Source organism: Egretta garzetta, unplaced genomic scaffold, assembly GCF_000687185.1.
Source record: "Egretta garzetta isolate BGI_Z169 unplaced genomic scaffold, ASM68718v1 scaffold91, whole genome shotgun sequence".
Taxonomy (NCBI): Eukaryota; Metazoa; Chordata; class Aves; order Pelecaniformes; family Ardeidae; genus Egretta; species Egretta garzetta.
The window spans coordinates 4574922-4593270 of NW_009258661.1; the positions used below are offsets into that span (position 1 = coordinate 4574922).

Genomic DNA, 18349 nt, shown 5'->3' on the forward strand with positions numbered 1-18349 from the left:
CGGCCGCGGCCCAGCTGCGGCTCTGCTGGCCAGACCGGCGCTTGTGGGCTCCCCGGGTCCTGGCCGTGGGGGGCTCGGGTCACCGCAGCCCTTGCAATGCAATAAAGTCCTCAGCACTGGCCGTGTCTCAGTGCGAGTAGCCGGGGGCTGTTTGCAGGGCCCCCAGCTCCCCGGGGAGCGGCAGGCCAGGGGCTGGCGGGGGCCCTGGCAGGGCTGGACCCAGGTGCTGGGCAGGGCCTGGGAGTGGGGCTGAGCCGGGCACAGGGAGTGGAGCGGGGCTGCGGCCCTGAGATGGGCAGAACTGGGCAGAGGAGCTGCTGCCAACGAGGCAGGGCCACGGCGTGTGGAGGCTGCGGGGAGACGGCAATGAAGGGCTCTGCAGGAACCATCGCCCAGCCCGGCGAGCTGGGGTGCCTGGGGCTGGCGGGAGCTGGTAAGTCGTGCCCTGAGACCCCGTGGGGCAGCGGTGAGTGACGGAGCCGTGCCGAAACACCGGCTGGGAGCCAAAGTCACCCGGGACGGTGTGGGTGCTGGTGCTCCTTCTGCCAACAGCCTCTGCCAGCCACAAGCCCGGTGGCACCCACGTCCCTCCTCCAGCAGTGCCACGTCCCTGGAGCAGGGCCAGCAGGAGCCCCCGGTGCCCGGCAGCACCCAGGTCTTGCCAGCTTGTGAGTGCTGTTGCTGGCTGAATTGGAAAAACAAATGAAGAAAATCAGTGGAGAAAGGAATACAGTAGCTGTAATATATCTGTATTTTAGTACAAAGTTTGATACAGTGTTTCACAAAACCTTATTGAAAAATATAATTCAAACCAGATGAGCTTGGAGCCCTGTGGTGTGGGGGGGATGGGGCCCCCCCGATGATGTGCATGAAGGCTGTCAAAGGACCCTGCGTGGGTGCCAGCCACAGCACGGCTGCACCGGGTGGGTGTCGGAGCCATGGTGGGGGAGGGCAGGGAGCTCGTCCTGTGCCCCGTGGGGCTGAGCCCACGTCTCTGCAGGCTGGCACGTGTTGGGGGCACTGGCCAGGGCAAGTCCCCAGGGAAGGGTCTGGCCATGCTGCAGGCTGGGACAGAGGGGGGTGAGGGTCCCATCTGTCCCTAGTGGTGTCTCAGCCCTGCCCTTCTGCCCGTCCACTGGTCTCCCCAGGGCTGTGGAAGCATCATGGGCGGCCTGTTGGCTCCTGGGCTGACATGGGCCAGCAGGAACCTCTGGAAATTCAGCAAATTCCTGCATCTCAATGGGGAGAAAAAAAAAAAAAAAAAAAAAAAAAAAAAGAACAAGAACTCACATGGCCTCTCAGTGAGCCCAACAGCAGGGTCTGGTAGACGAGCGGGAACGGCGCCTTCCGGGCTGTGCGGGAGCGAGGGCAGCCTGGGGACCTCTCGGACATCTGGAGAGCTTTGGCCAGCTCTGGCCTCCCCGGTATGGGACACACTCACGGCCTGAGGAGGGGAGTTTGTCACTGCTCACAGCTGCCTCGGGAAAGGCGTAGAGATGGAGCCAGGCCCTTCTTATGGACGCACAGGCTCAGGACAGGCCACAACAGCCACAGTCCCATGAGGTGTCGGGGGGACATTTTCACGGTGAGGGTGGTGGAACACTGGAGGCGTTGGGCACCTTGGGTGTGCGCCAGCTTTCAGGATCAGTACTCCTGGCCCCACTCCAGGCTCAGCCCCCCTCAGGCTTTCCAAGGAAAAGGCAAGCAGTATCAAAACTAAAAGCCCCAGGGATCAGCACACCAGAAAACAGGTTTTGAAGCAGGTGTAGCAGCACAGGGGACATCCTCCACCCTCTCTCCTCCTTAAATGAGCTTGAGAGGAGCAGCAGCACAGCCACAACCTCACAACCCCGTGCAGGAAGCTCAGGGCATTTCCCTTTCCTTGGGAACTGCAGCTCCTGGAGCAGCCCCTGGCTTCACCTGAAATGCTGGCAAAAGGGAGGATCTGCAGGGCTGCTCCTGCAAGGCTTCATTTACCCTGCAGGGAGAGGGAAGAGAGACCAACACGCCCCCCCCGCTGCCCCATGACCTGGGCACCAGCACTGAAGATGGTAAGGGAACAGAAAGGGACTTTCAAAAATACTGGTTTTCAAGTTAAGTATTTTTATTATCAAAATTATTACATCTCTTGTGAAAGTTCAAATGTTACAGCATGGTGTAAAAACTCCACTAGAGTAAGAAGCTACAGCCCCCACCTTTCCAAGAGCTTTCCAGGGTCCCTCCCTCCTGCCCCCCTGCTGTGCCCAAAGGTGCCTGAGCCTCTGGGCAGGGCCCCCCTGGCCCCCTCCTGCCGCCCGGCAGGGCAGAGCCCGCCTGCCCCGTGCTGTTCAGAGCACGAAAGGGGAGGCTGCACCCCCAGGGCTAAGCCGAGTGAAGTTTACACCTATTTTATACAGTATACAGACACCCAACTGCGGGGTGACAAGTTCCATCCCAACACGCTCACAGCCAGACAGTGTGAGAAAGTTACTCTTTGTTTTCAATATTTTAAAAGTCTCCCCTAGGTTGAACAAACACCTGATTTCAATTGTGAATTAGAGAAACCTGTAACAGTCCTAAAAAAAAGGAAGAAGACTGTGCATCTGAAAAGACAGGGGAGACAGACTCACAGCATTATGTTATCCAAGAGAAAGGAGAAGTTCCACTGCAGCACCAGGGATGACACCTGTCGTATATTAGCTAACCTACTATGGTTATAACTGAATATAAAATTAGATAAATAAAAACACGCCCGATATTACAGTAAACAAGTGAGAAAGAAGCTGGCAATCGTATGGAATTGAACAGACAGCGCACTGTGTCTGGGCTGGCTCTGCTGCCACGCTCAGCGGGCGACGGCGGCTGGGAGAGATCCCTCGCAGCGCCACATGGAGAGGGTCTGGCTCGGCACAGAGCGGGGTCCCCCCCAAGCCCCTGACCCCCGCCTCTCTGCAGCCCCCTGCACGCCGCAGCATCGCTTCGCTTATCGGGCCCCCGGTCACCCCTCAGCGTGTCTGCACACCGGCAGCCAGAGACACCCCCCCCGGCACGGCGGCAGCACCGCCCCAGCAATGCTCCCCTTCACAGACCTGCGACGGGCGCGGCGATCGCGCCCCGTCAGAGCAGCACGTGACAGTGCATCCCAGATCCTTTGCAGCAACAGGCACACACACTCCAACCCCTCCCCGTGCTAGTTCACATTTGCGGAGACTCTGTTATCCTGGAAAAAGCTCCGACTGCGGCAGTTATGACCCAGGCCCAAAGGCAGCCATTTGCGCTCGTCTGCTGTGACTGGAATGATCATAACGGATTAAAGCTCTCCCCAGAACGCACTGAGAACCTGACCTATAAAGAGAGCTTTGGGATTGGAGTTCAACTTCCCCCAATGTTTTCTTTAAACTGCTTTCGTATTCAAAAAGATGTCCGCACTGCATGAGTGACTATGGCCATGGGCACGGACAAGAGACAGAGGCTGCACCACAGTCATTGCACTTGAACCATTTGCTTTTTTTTTTTCCTGTTTTTTTTCCTTTTTTTTTTCTTTTTTTTTTTTTCTTTTTTTTTTTGCAATGTACCCACACGTCAGGGAACAGCTTTGCTACAGTCTCTGCCTCAGAGAAATCTGTGTTCTCCTACAAGGCCAGAGGCCAATACTGCTCACAAACCTCACCCGTGCATTTCAGACCTCAGCCTCTGACCCCTGGCACCCCAGCATCAGGTGCAAGCTCCCAACACTGGCCCAGGAGCCACTTCCAGAGGTGACTGGAAGGAGCTATGGGCAGTTTTGTCCTCCTGGAATCCAGGCAGCCCTAGGAAAGTCCTGTTTGAGTCTTTACTCCAGAACCTTGAAGCTGCTGAAGTCTGTACTGGTGGACACTGCTGCCCCCGCGGTGCGGATAGTGTTGTGCATTGGAAATCACTGCCCCCCGGGAGCCCTGGTAGAGAACAGACTGCCCAGCATTCGGCAGACTGATAGTCCGCAAGTCTGACTGTAGTGACCTAGCACTTTGGGGAGCTGAGGTGGAGCCCGACGCGCCTGTGCAGGGCTGGGAGCCCGACTCGGAGGAAAGAGAGTCCACAGCCGTCTGCTGTGCTGGGCTGGCAGCAGCAGGGCAGCCCTTCTTCAGGAGGCTGCTGCTGACACTGCCAGAGTGCTGCTGGCTGCTGTAATACCCCGAATTCCCTGCAAACAGGGCTGAGGAGTCTGTGGAGACCGAGTGGGCAGGGCTGGAGTAGGAGGTGGAGGAAAGGGATGTTTCCGAGGACCCATGAGAGAGGCTGTGTCCTGTCCTCTGTGCTGCTGCTCGATAGCTGTACCCAGGAGATGGAGTAAGGTGTCCTCTGTAGGGGGAGGAACTCTGCTGGAGAAGGGTCTGTGATTCTGCCTGGGGACTGTCAGACTGCAGGAGCTGAACAAGTTGGTGGGAAAAAACAAACAAACAAACAAAACAAAAAAAAAAAAAAAAGAAAAGGCACATCACGGCGACTTCCCCGTTTCCTACCTTCTTGTTATGCCAAAGGTGGTCAAGCGTAGCAGGATTGGGAATAACTGGCAGCCAAACCCAGTTTCCCCCCAATAGTGTTAAAAGCTGTATTTCAGAATGGGCAGATAACAGATGAAAGAATTTACCTGGTAGCTGTATCGAGAAGGACTGTAAACTGCTGGTCCTTTGTGGGCTTCTGGAGTGTCTCCTTCTGCTGTGTCTGCAATGTACAGGCAAGACGTTAAACCTCACCCTCTGAACTGAGGCCACAGCAGTTCCCTCTCCAGTGACACCTGCACACACCCCAGCCATCTTGTTCTGCATCCAGCTACGGCTGAGACATGGGCGGCTTCTCCAGCCGTTACTGTTTCAGAAGCTGAAGAACCCTAGCAAGAGGCAACTGGAAAACCTTAACATGCATAAATCAGCCATGCATGTTAAGAACTGCTGCTTCCCTTACCCCAGCTCGCTCTGGTTTAGCACAAAAGCTCACTTGCCTTGGACCAGCCTACCTGAACAGCTGCACCCAGCAACATCACACAGACAGCTTGCGGTCCCTTGGCTTTCCAGAAGGATATGAGAGGCAGAAGACCGTTTCTAAGGTCTCAGCAATTCTCCACTCAGACTTGGTCATAGGAATCCATGTTGGCTACACTTACAGCTGGGGAGACAGAACTGTCTCTCCTTAGATGGCTGTCAGCAGGATCCTGCTGCAAGTTTTCCTCAAAGGCAGATCCAGACGCTGCCGAAGACTGAGGCCCTGTGCTGCCAAGGCTGACAGCACCCCTTCTGCTGTTCTGGGGATTCTGCTTTACAAATCAACTGAGCTGCTCCAATGGAGTTACTCTTAGACCTCAGAAATGCCAATTTCAGATACAGGGCCAGATGATGAAAATGCTTTGAGGTTTGTGGTGTAACAGCAGCACCGTACACACTGATCCACCTTAGTTATGTGAGAGATCAAGAGGAATAAAAGCTGCTTCTTGGCAGTGCTAGCCTTTCTGGCACCCATATCTTACGGGGTGGGTGAGCTTCTTGTTCTACCAGATGACTGAACCTGAACTAACCTGAACTGGGGTAGGCAAGAAGTACTTACTGCAAGTGACCCATCTGCTTTGCCACGTGTTTTTCAGTTGCCACTACTATAACCACAGGGTTACAGATGGCAATCGTGCTTTCTTTAGGAGGGAGAGAAACTGGTGGGACTAGAAGATTTCACCTCAGAGTTATGTTGCAGTCTAATGAGACAAAGCTGTTTATCTGCAGCATCTCGGGGATTCTCAGCAGCCGTGTTTGAAATGCCTTGGTGAAATAGTGTTGGTATTAGTATCAAATTTATGACAGATGTGTCTCAGTCATGAAACAGGACACACTGCCATAGCCTGCTTTGTACTTCTGCCAGACAGGTCTGGCTTTGCACCAGATGCACTGGCACGAGCATCAGTATCAGCAGTGCCCATGGCTTTGCTGCAGTTGTCCTCTCTGTGCTACATCACAGGTGCTGGCTTAGCTACACAGGAATCTGGATGGAGTTGTCTTGTCTGGTTGTTGAGGTTCAGAAGCCTTCCTCCTCAGGGCACAGGACCTGCACAGAGACCGGGGTGTGACACTTCCAGCACATGTCCTGTGCCGCCTTCCATTTTCTGAAACTACATCTGATGCATCAGGTAGCTGTTTGCTGTAGGTGACATTCCGAGTACTGCGCTGCACTGAAGTTTGGGGCGTGCTTTGTTAAGCAGTCATGAACAGAAGAGACTAAGACTAACTGTTCAATCCAGGAGATTGTCGTGATTAACAGGAGCATGAGAATCAGAAGAAATCTAAATATTTCTGGAAGAAATTGTTTCTTAAACAATTCAGGCACACCAGCAGGGCTGCACAGTTTACTGGCAGTGCCTGTTCACAGAAAAAAACCTTGACAAGCCAAAGACTACGAAAGACTCTAAATTACAAAGGGTGAATAAACTATAACCTTTCTGAATTTGCTTTATGTAAACTTAAGACAAAACCAACATTTCCCTCCCCCATTTCTTAATACCTGCCCAAGGAAGGACATAAAGCAGCACTGCTTTTCTGGGCAGAACTGGCCTATGTCAACCTAAAGCATATATGAAGTGACAGCTTTAACTGAGAGCAGCTGCAGTTCTCTAAAGTGTGGCACGCACACAAATTCCATTTCATTTCTATGTGCTCCATCAGCAAGCCATCCAAGTTTGGGGTTTTTAGTTCCCCTCATTTTATTATCTGTTACACCATCAAGTAAACGTGTATCTTCACAACTCCTACAGTTGATACCAGGGAATGGCAGGGACTCAGCCACTCATTTGTTTCATTAAGCAGCAGACCAGCAACTGGGGGAGGGAAGGTGGCTCACAGAATCTAAACAAGCTACTGAAGAAATTGCCAGAATATGCAAAACAAAAAAATTTTGCTGTGCTAGGATGAAAGAGACAAAGACTTCTGTCAGCTAGAGCATTAAGTTTTCACAACCTTTAGCGGGATGGGTTTTACGTAGCAAGGAATAAGAATGGATCGATGTAGCTGAAAGTCTAACTCCAGCCTAAGCCTTGGGTGAGACTGAAGAGCCAGAGCCATACAGATTACGGTAGGCAAAAGGCCTGTTGTGAGTCTGGACTTTGCCTCCCCTTCTAAAAAATAACCACCAAGAAAGCCACCTCCACTGGTATGAGAAAGACAAGACACAGGCTCCCAGCACAGTCCATGAAACCAGAGAAATTTGTGATACGGTAGAGGATTCCCTCTCATGACTACATGAAGAAAAGGCATGGAGCAGAGATGTGCTTAGGTGTACAAAGATAGCAAAACCCCAGATCAGAGGCCAGTTTTCAAAAAGTGCTCCCAAATACACCTTGTTAGAGAAAAACAATCGCGTTCAACAGAGACTGCACAATAAATAAAAGAAAAATAACTCCATTTCACAGCTGAGAAATCATGGCAATGATGAAGCAATCTGGCCATCTCACAGAAAGTCACATCTCTCCTTTAGACCACAGATGGATAAGAAGAGGGGTATAATTTCAGCTCAAGTTACAAATACTTACTGCCCCTGCATGCTACTTGGCGAGGACAACACCTTATTCAGAGAAGAAAGGAACATCAACACAGAACTGAATTCATCTCAGTAAGGAGGTGCATTTCACAAAACTGACAAATATCATCAACTCAGGGAATCAAGTAACTTCAAAAAGAGCTGAAGTAAGGCTTGGAAGCTATTTTAGTTCTTAGCACTGCCTAAAGCCTACACCTGCATTTTAGTGTGATAATACATTTATCTGGATGTTCAGCCAACCAGAATTATTAAATAATAGCACTTCCATTCCCGGTACATAGGGGCAATTGAGGCAATGCTGCTTAACCCAGCTGCCCAAGGAGAAAGAAGCTGTCCCTGCCAGAGCCAAGATGCATGTAGTCTTGAATCCAAACCCTGGAGAAATTTGGAGGTCTTCCAGGTTTAACAGAAGAGGGATATAGGCTCAGGCAATACCTGATTAGCAATAAAGTATGGTTTGCAGAAGGCTCTCATAAAGCATTGATAACGTTAAAGATGAAGGTACAACTAACTTCACAGATAAGTTTGCAAACTTATCTGAGCACATCATTTCCCACCAACTCAAGCGTTCAAAAGCTTCATGTTCCTACCTGCATCTCTCTCAACAGCACTGTCACAGGTAGGTGAGGATTCGTTTCTCTGGGATACCTTTGCACCACTTCGCAGCACCTTCTCAAGTATGCCTCGGCCCTCTCGAAGCCTCTCCACTGACGTTGGGACCATCCTGCAACAAAAACCCGGTAAACAGCTGAGGATTGTTATTACGCAGCCGAGAGCAACGTGACCAACACACAAGGGGGCTGTGGGGTCCTTGGTATAATCACAGGACAGGTTTAAGTTTCTGCTTAAATTCACTGGCATGATGTTAGTGTAAATGCAATCCCCTACCATAGAAGGGAGAGATCAGAGACCACCAAGCTCTCTAGACAGATGAGGAATAAATTTCTGAACTGCTTTTGCAATGTAAATAGCCTCTTGTGGGATTTTAGACTGCCAGTCATCGGCTACCAATGATAGCACTGCCCTCAGAAATACAAAATCTTTACTCTTATCAAAAACATGGTATAAATATCCAGTTCAGTAGATCACCTGATTACAGGACACGTTCTCCCAGAAAAATTGTTTCGAAATTCAACAGCATTTTGAAAATCCTGATATTGTTTTAAAATTAGATGCAGTTATTTTGCATGGATTACTTTTATCCAGAATAAAAAGAAGGAAACCCAATACCTTTATGATAACACAGTGTCAAGATAGTACAGTCAGATAATGCAACGTTCCTGGAGCAGAGCTAGGTTGGCAATTTTGCCCATTAATGCTACTTTGCCCATTTTTTCTGTAATGTGAAAACTCTTTGCTGAAGATTAGAGCTAGATCTTATTCCATTTTATATTACAAGTGTCTAGTCTGAGGGTGAAAAAACAGAGGTGAAGTGGCTTTCCTAAAGACAATCTGTAGAAGAAACACAGAGCCACAGACAAACCCCAGACCCTTGGGTCAATATTCAATCTACCATGCACAGGACCACCCAAATCTCTTTAGAAATATGTGATTTAACCTATAAAATAGTAGCACCTTGATCAGGGATTTACAATGCCTTTACCCTAGACACTGAAGAACACGCGCCTTAAAAATGCTTGAATTTAAATATTTAGTATATTAAATGCACTGCATACCATGTGAGTAGGCAGCTTAACACCATATTAACAGATTTCTGTATTTAGTTTTTTCCTTTTCTAAAGATATATTAAAAACTGCTCTACATTAGCTTTTTTCTTTTTTTTTTTTCTTTTTTTTTTTTTTTTTTTTTAAATAAATAGCCCAGACATTGAAGTTCACCCCTCACTGAAGCAGAAGGGAGAAGGGGCCAGAGTTCACACCTCATGGAGGTGAATGGGGTGAGGGGGTGAATTCACACCTTCGTTGCTGCTATTGTTTTGCTGGAGACAGTTTTCTGCAAGGCTGGGTTTACTGGGCAGCAGCACATCTGTTTACATTGTGATGGCTGTATCTTGGCAACTGAAAGAGACAGAAACTTAATTTTTTTTAAATGAAAGCTATTGGCAAATATTGTAGAATTCAGCAAAAATCTGGACAACTCTAAAAATTAAGGCACGTAATTTTAGTTCCCACCATTTTCTTCTGTCCCTAATATTATATTATTGTGAATGTCTGGAAATGTATCTGAAATGTAAGCACTCAGAGTTAAAGATGAAATTGGGTCACAACTTTAACTCAGTAACATGCAGTTTCTAATATATTTTTTACAAGTATAAGGGGACTGTACATTTGTTAGCCTTGCCCATTAAAACACAGAAGAATGAGAATTTAAAAGGCAGCAAATCTGCTTAATCCCATTTCAAAACGCATCAGCATGGTTTCAACTTTATATCCAGCGTCCCATAAGGATATGATTTTTATTCCCACACAATACTTACTCGTGAAACTGTGTGAGAAACTGAATCCAGAGCACCTGCTGAGGAGCAGCAGATGAAGCTCACAGAATATAGAGCATCGTACTAGAGCAAGGTTGCCACACTGACACCTCACCCTGATCTATTGTGGGGGTTTTTTTGTTGGTTTTTTTTGTTTTGTTTTGTTTTTGTTTTTTTTCCTCTCCATTCAGCTAGATTTTTCTTTCACCCTTTTGCAGGCAGAAGGAAGTGGCACAGGAGGAGAAGGGCATGGGATATCAACTCTTGCACAGAATAATATTTGATAATAAAATAACGATTATATACTAATCACCAGCTGATGGCCTCAGCTGTGGCCAGTCCCAACATCTGGCAGGTCACCTGGTAGACAGAGTACTCTGTCAGAGTGGTACAAGACAAATTATTTCTATAAATCTCCACTTTAAGAGTAATGGAAAATTGGAAAAGGGAAGGAAACAGATCTTATTACTCCTGCAAATTCACCCAAAATAATTTTTCTCAAGCACTTTCAACACAGACTTCATACTTCTCACTACCTTCAGTGCTGCTTAGCATCCCTTCACTTGCCATCCATCCCCCTGTCACAAGCAGTGACACAGCTGCGTGTGGAGAATTGGCATCAAGAAAGGTATGCCTTTCTGACTGTGGTGTCCATGAAGAGAACTTGAATACAAAGCAGCAGAGTCAGTGTACTACATAATTCCAATCAGCAGAACACCTAACCATGACTGTATTGACACTATAATGCAACACTCCACATTTCAGTGCTGCAGTACTTAGTTTTTTTGGACCAGGCATTACTATTGGGTTCAAAACTTTTTGAAGACCAGCTTTTCCTCTTATCAAACCTTCTCACGGTAACATGATAAAGGTGTTTTTTCCATGCCTTTGGCAAGCCACCGACTGCAGTCTGGTAACTGCTCTTCAAGCTGTATGTGCAAGGCATTAGGGAAGCTGGAGTTGTTTCACTGTCCATGCTTCTCACATGTGAAGTTGCAGAGGGCTTTGCTAGCTTTCCTTCTGAACAGGAGTTGACTTAGTATCACGCACGTCCAAACAGAGTGGAGGTTCAGTGAGAAAAAAACTGGATTAAATTCTTATCGCAAGCCTAAGACCTTCAAACCTGAGACCTTAAAAGGAAACTGGAGGAAGAGACACACAACTGTTTAACTTCATATCTTTCAAGACAGATTTTTGATATCTAAACCAAGAGCTAAAGGGCAGGCTGAGAAGGATGCTGGTATCCTTCACGGTTGTTTAACAATTACCAAAGAGAACAATGCCAAGAGATGCAAAAAAATCCATCCAACTGCACTTATTGTTATGGAAATGCCCCCTAGAGAGTTTGGTCCTTCTCTGTGGAGCAATCTCAGGCTTGCTTGGAAGGATAACACTCACCACCTACTGCTGATGTTCTCCTGGGATTTGCTGAGTGATGTTAAGGAACTAGCCCCCCTCGAGTCTGGTGGGCTGATGTCCTCTACATGAGGCAGGGAGGGATGAGAAGGGGAGAAGCCACTTTGTGGGGAGGACGGGGTTCGTACTACGGAGCCCAGCAGGCTGTTGCCATCTGTGTCAGTCACAGAACTGCTGCTGCCCTGTCGGGTAGGAGTCCCTGTACATCGCACTGAATCGCCTCCCTCCTTGGCTTCTTGTTTCCGCTTGCGATATTCTAGTAGAGATACCTGGGAAAGAAAAATACAGCCATGAGTCAGGGAATGCAATGGACTAGGATAGGGGGAGGAACACACCCACACATGATTTTAAACATCTATTTCTCTGGGTTTGCAGATAAAACTTTAAAAAGATTTTGGGATTATAAAGTCTTCCTGAATCCGCAGGCACTCTGGAAAAAGAGCTAAATGGTACAAATTTGGATTACGCACTAATTGCCGTGCTCACCCACATTTTACTCTTTATGACCAATACTTCAGCAGAAATACACAGCTAGTTTGCTTCTCTAACAATCTGGAATTTCACATTACTTCAGTATATGCTTGCATATTCAGGCATCAAGCCTCTATATCCTCCTCTCAACACTCTTCACTCCCTCTCTCCAATTTGTGACATTATATAAAATGTGTATCAGTATCTGTGCATCTCAAAAGCAGAGAGTAAGAGCCTCCTTCACAGAACTGGTATCTTCAGAGAGTCCTGTTCACCTGTACTAGTTCAGCCACATGAACGCTAAAAACTTGGTAAAGCCTTGCACAGAATTTTAACCTGCTTAGAGCAGCCAGTATTGCAACCTTCCAGCATTATCAGGTCAATAAATTACTTTTAGCAAAGGTGTAATGTATTTTGTGCAAAGCGGTCACAGATTGTCAAAGACACAGACCAAAAGGTCCCAGATAATGCAGCCTCATAACACAGAGACAGCAGAACCAAAAATACACAAGTATTTCCAGCTGAGCACTCACCTTTCACTCTACCTTCACTTAAGAGTTATTATGAAACACAGACACCATAAAGTACTTGCAGAAGGCAGCTTTGCTGAAGAATTCGTTAACTATGATTCAATGCCTGCATAGAAGGCTTTGAACAGGATATTTCCAAAAGTAACGCAACACATGGGAGTCTTAAGGTAAGTGTAGCTTTAAAAGAAAACCTAGGTTAAAAATCAAAACCCTCCAGAAACAGAATGAAAATAAGCTATTCCATCCAGCTGGACACTTATACAAGTGATCTGAGTTACCACACTTGCAGTAAAAAAAAAAAAAAAAAAAAAAAAAAAAAATCCAAGTACAGGAAAAGGCTCTGATACACATCTACACAAGCATATGTTTATTTGTCCCAGGAGTACCCGGTTTTATCATAGCAACACCTCATTTGTCATTTTCATTCAGTTTTAGTCCCATGAGGGTCACCGGCCTGCTATTAAAAACCAATATGCATTTGCTTTCTTTAAACAATATTCCTGTGGTTTTATTCAAAGAGCTAAAATTTAAGTAACAACCTTCATCTACGCTTTTCTTGCGATGTTACTATGTTTCCACATTAACGGAAATGTTCTAAAACCTTCTAATAAACAGCCTGCATTTTCTTTTGAAACACTAGACCCTCTTTCCTAGCAAGGCCCCTTTTCATCCTGATAGATGACACGTCCACCAACTAGTACAGTTGCACGGTGTTACTGCTCTGGGTCTTGTCTCAACTTGTTAACAACCGTTTACGAAAGCTGTGAGCATCATGCTCTCTTTTCTGTGCTCCCAGAAGAGGTATTTTCACTGTGGTCTTATCCTTCCACCTCTCGCATCAAAATCTTGCCTGAAGGGTGGCTCGCTCTCTTTTAACAACTTTTAGACTGTTTTAATTCAGGCACTGGATGCCTGGATTACTTGCCCAGCCTACATTTTAGTCGTATTCTGCTCTTTGTTCTCCCCATAAGTCTTTCCAAAAGTGCTGACTGTTCCTGCTCAGGTTCCTGCAACCTTAGAGTTTCTTGTACAAGAATACTTGCCTTCTTCCTTTGTGGCGGATTCTGCGGAGCAGATCTGATGCCTTCACAAGCCTTCTCACTGCAGGGAGACATGGATCCATGCACTGTCTCTTTAAGCAGCCCTGACTCGTGTCTGCTGAAATATCCTTCGGCAGGAGAGCTGCAGCATCCTGCTTCCGAATTCATTGGCTTCCTCTCTCCCAAAGGAGCAGAACCCCGCAACAACCCATCTACGCGTGGCATAGCATTCAATGGGGAGAAGGCATACATTAAATTAAACTCTGTCCGAAAAGCCTGATCAGAGCTTCGTAGCAGCATCTGTGCTTCCCCACTTTTCCCTGGGAAGTTCATCTCTGAAGTAGAGTTTATGGAGGGTTGTGGAGTCAGATCAGAGGATCCAAAGCTGAGCAGCGATGGTCGTTCTGGGCAGGTGTTTGCACCAGAATCCAGGTACCCACCCTTCAAATCCAGGTCGGATCGGAGACAGAGCTGGAAAATCCGAGAGATATAGGAGGGGGATGGGAAGTCAGGAAGGGGCAGGGAAGGGTGGGGAGAGAAACTTAGTCAGAAAGTCCTCTGTACAATGCTAGCTTACTGCTTTCCAGTTCCTTTCTGATCACCCCTTAGTCCTTTCCTGCACTGTTCTGCTCATTCTACAGGGGAATGACTGAGACTAAATAATAATCACTTTAGCTGTCCAGTACGAGATGCCCTTTCCCCTTCTGCAGTTTTACTGCAGCAAGAGGCTAAGGCTCAGCACTATCCCCGGGCAGTCAATGAAGAAAACCCAGCACTTTCAATTGCCTCATATGTCCCAAAGTTGATGTTAACACATAGTACTAGCTAGGTTCATTATGGGGAGAGAACAGAAGATCTGCTGCCCATTTGCTGTTTTATTAGCCAAGTTCTTGACTGTCACAAGTCAGCCACTACTAACTTCCTAACAATAAAATGCCCAGGACCTCCAAGCCATTTGTTTTCACTTATTGTGAGCTTCGGAAATCTCTAACAATAGTACATTCATTTAATTTATACTGCATTTCTACATTTTACATTCTCTAACAAAACCATAATAGCATCATCTTTGCGCTGTCACAGTTTCTGGAGCACTAGGCACTGACACAATAGGATATCCACTTATCTATGTTAAGTGCCAAAAAACCTCCAGGGCAACGCCATAATCACTCCTTCACCATGTTAATATGTCAGTATCTCAGACAATGAGCATAACTGACATGATTTCATCCTCTTTGCAGGACTGTAGTGCTTGGGGGAAAACACAGCAGCATCAGCTCTGCTCTGCTGCTGTTGAGAATGTTTGCTGTATTACAGCTCCAAGTAATCTGCCACATTGGAGATGAGTGCGTATTTTCTATGAACCAGTCTCTGAGCAAGGTACCTCCATTCATATTTTACAACAGGCCAGCAGGTAAACAAAGTACTACTTTTTGGCATCTCCTCACCATTTTAAGTCTGCAAGTGAACAGGTGATAAATCAAGGCTGAAGAGAGCAGGTCAGGTGCCCCACTGTGTCCTCGTAAGTCAAAACTCCTAGTGAATGCTTTCCCTTTTCTTCCCCAGTAGTCATTTTGCTGCTACTGAGTAAATACCACACACCACTTATGTGCTGGGCTGGGGCTGAAGTTGATTATGGTATTTCCAGGGTCCCCAGACCTTTTGCCTTCACCTCAGTAGCTGAGACACACCAGGTCTTCACACTGCCCATTTCCCACCAGTGTCAACAAGTGAGTAACAAATTCCAGTCTTCAATTTGTTTGCTCTCTTGTGATAACCCTGAAAACTCTCCTCAGCCTTACTGTGACTGATGCTCCACCCTTATTCCCAGCCGCCTCCGCACTTCTCATCCCTCCCCTCCCAATGCAATTGAGACGGTGTGATAACTACCTCGGGTGACATGGACTCAGGCCTATGCGCAGGGGAACTCTCAGGGGAGGATACGTTCTAGAGGAGGGAAAAGCATCTTGTTATTCATCTACTTTAAAAGTCCAGAAGCAAAGTAAAAATGAATAAAAAAAACAAGCACAGAGGTTAGCAACAGCTATTCTAAACAAAGACTATCCCAGGAGCTGGCCCCAGCCTGGACAGCAACTCCGTCGGTTAAGTGGTTTCTAAAGTTCCTGGAAGCATGGAGACAGGACTGGGTTACTAAGCTTCACGCTGTAACTTAGAACCCAAACCAGAGCACATAAATGTTAAGAAAAGAAACCTCTTATTCTTTATATTTCTGATGCTGTCAGATACAGAGTTTGCACCATGAAATAGAGAGAAAGCTATTTATGGCATTTAGTACGAGGACACGGGAGATTTTGCCCAAACAAAAGGCAACTAAGATCTCTTAAACACCATAGTGAACTTTCATAGACTTTACACTGGTAAACAAAAAATCTTTCTGTTCTCTTCTTACAGTGCCACAGGACCGAGATATAAAGCTTTATACATGATGAGATGTATTCGCTCAAGTTAGAATTGATGATAACTAAATGAAACAGACATGACACTAAAATAGAGATGTTATGAATAAGCTGCATTGAGGGAAACACAAAAGTTTGAACAAAGATGCCTATGGGATGCCCAGTGAAATCCGGGCTTCCCATGTCTTACACATGGCAACAGAAATAACTAACACTAAGGTGGGACAGGAAACCAGTGACTAGACCGTGGAGGTTCATGGCAACACTGCCTTGATCTACCATCTCAACCTGAGCAAAGGTATGGATTGTTTCCAACAAGCTCTGTGCCTGAAACAGTCTTTCATCTCTCCTCAATGCTGCACAATCTTCCCTGCTAAGCTCTACAGGTCTGCCTCTCCGCTTACAAGAAAGGGCTCTCAAAGAAAATAATCAAAAGCACACTAAGCTAAAAATACCACAAAGGACTGTCTGCCCTGTTGCAAAACAGATGAGGAATTCCTGCAAAACAGTCCCTAGTACAGAGCAGTCTGTCACTACACACTGTATTTTTTAATGGTTTTAACTGGCAGAGTGTGAGCAGCCAGCCTGAAGACTTCAATTTTTTAAATGAAAACATGCAATACTAGAAAATAAAACTAAAACTGCAAACAGCATGATCCCTATTCACAGGCACAGAGCAGCAACACAAAGTGGAAGGTCCTATCTGGATGGATGCTGGTAACTCTCACACAGTTTAGAGCAAGGGAAACCACCTACACAGCCTGCCCAGTACTTCTGCAGATTTTTGCAAAAGGAAACTATCAAGAAATCAAAGATAGAAGCTATTTTCCTTCGACCCAATCAAGGGAAAGAAAAACCAAAGGATATAGTGGAAGCTGATGTAAAATATTTCCACCACACTTGGGAAAAGCGCCCCGGGAAAAGAGGAGCCGAGGATGTCAGCCAGCCTTTGAGAAGTGGAACACTGTTGCAGCACTCTTTGGAAGAGGCTTCCAAAGAAGCCATATTGGCATGGATCTGAAATGGGGAAGATGACTAAAGAACACTGAAAAGCCTGCAAAATTTGGGAGCTACTGTGCAGAAATGGAGAACAGAACTACACTAATGTTACCGATAGCTACAAGGCGAGGGGAGGCTGAGCTGCAGCAAGGTTTGACATTTAATGGAGTGGGAGATTTGGCCAGAAGCGGAGTAAAAAAGAAAGGCAGCAGTGCTCTTGATTCTGACACTATCATGCTGCTCAGGAATATAGCCGCATACTCAAAAAGGAAGGTGTCCCTAGTGCTACCTCTGCTGCAAATATTCCAGTTTTTCTCTCTTTAGCATTTCCAGTCCCCAGTCAGATTTACCTCAAACTGTAGTGGAGTATTGCAGCGACTAGCAGCCAGAGAAGGAATCGGTGAGAACATCATGCCATAACCATTGCGACTCTCCTCCTCTCCTGGCAGCGATGAGCAGGGTGTAGCCAGCTGTGGGCTCACTGAGCCGGGAACTGAAGGGATGGGAGGTGGAGGGGTGATGGGAGACAGCGGCCTCAGCAGCTTCTTAACATTCTGCTCCATCAAGTAGCGAGACTTCCATTTCTTCAGGGGACTCAGCAAGTCTGAAAAACAAACTGAGCTGAGAATGGGGTGGCACCATTAACTGTGCACAAATCACACGCTGTCTCCTTCCCCCTACTCCCAGCCCAAACAGAGCCCACGAGTCTCCAATGTAACTACGAAAGATTCCTAAAAATGATTTACCACTGAAGTACTTCTATACCAGTCTTGAGACATGTCTGGATACTGGTAACAGAACAATACATAAGCAGGAACACACAATGAACAAGGAAAGGGAATATTTCAACTAGACGCAAGCAAGCACAAGAGGGAGCTAGGGGAAAGGGAGCCAGGAAGGGATAAAAAGAGCAGAGGAGAGGGGTCAGAAGGACGTGTCACTGTCTACTAACAAACCACAGACAGCTCAGTTTTCATTACCTGAACCTAATAATTCCCCATAGGCTACACCAATACAGCCCAAACACATTTCACTCATTCACTCCCACAAAGGATTAATACTCCTCCCTCAGGACTACCCCTACCCAAAATAGTATCTTTTTATAATGCCCAATTTAAAAAAAAAAAAAAAAAAAAAAAAAGAAAGCAGCATTCAGTAAATTCTGCAGTTCGGTTGTTCGCTTCTTCAGATCTTGCTCAGGGACGTGCAGTTATTGGTTCCGGCATTCTGTTAATTTCTTATTCATCTAACCTTTCAATAATCAATTCTGTACTATCTCTGCGTTGTCTAGCTTCCTGTCTGTTGTCCTTGGAAAACTGACCCCTGACTGGGCAGATCTTCACCCTCTTTCTCTGTAGAAAGATTCAGACACACTATTTAACCATTCTGCTGCTTTACTCACAGATTTTAACTTCTCCATCTTTGAGACTTACTTAATCATTCGCTTATTACATACGTGCATGTGAGACTTTGCTATATCTTCCTATAGTCAGCTGATATTTAGTTGTCCA

General features: G+C 46.6%; 1 protein-coding gene across 6 annotated transcripts in view; it reads right to left on the reverse strand.

The window, feature by feature from the left end:
• Window positions 1–3534: 3534 nt before the first annotated feature.
• SETD5 (SET domain containing 5) overlaps window positions 3535–18349 on the reverse strand; it is a 40198-nt gene continuing 25383 nt past the window's right edge. For 4 of the 6 annotated variants that reach the window (XM_009648381.2, XM_035903843.1, XM_035903845.1 and 1 more), the window contains 7 exons: window positions 17189–17442; window positions 15313–15369; window positions 13429–13896; window positions 11367–11653; window positions 8124–8257; window positions 4610–4683; window positions 3535–4388 (listed from right to left, as the gene is read on the reverse strand). In XM_009648381.2, the coding sequence (XP_009646676.1) occupies window positions 3789–4388; window positions 4610–4683; window positions 8124–8257; window positions 11367–11653; window positions 13429–13896; window positions 15313–15369; window positions 17189–17442 (1874 nt within the window). In that variant the 3' untranslated portion in view covers window positions 3535–3788. Of the gene's footprint in view, window positions 4389–4609; window positions 6049–8123; window positions 8258–9451; window positions 9553–11366; window positions 11654–13428; window positions 13897–15312; window positions 15370–17188; window positions 17443–18349 lie in introns of those variants that run through there. The other 2 variants (XM_035903846.1, XR_004843260.1) reach the window with 2 other exon arrangements.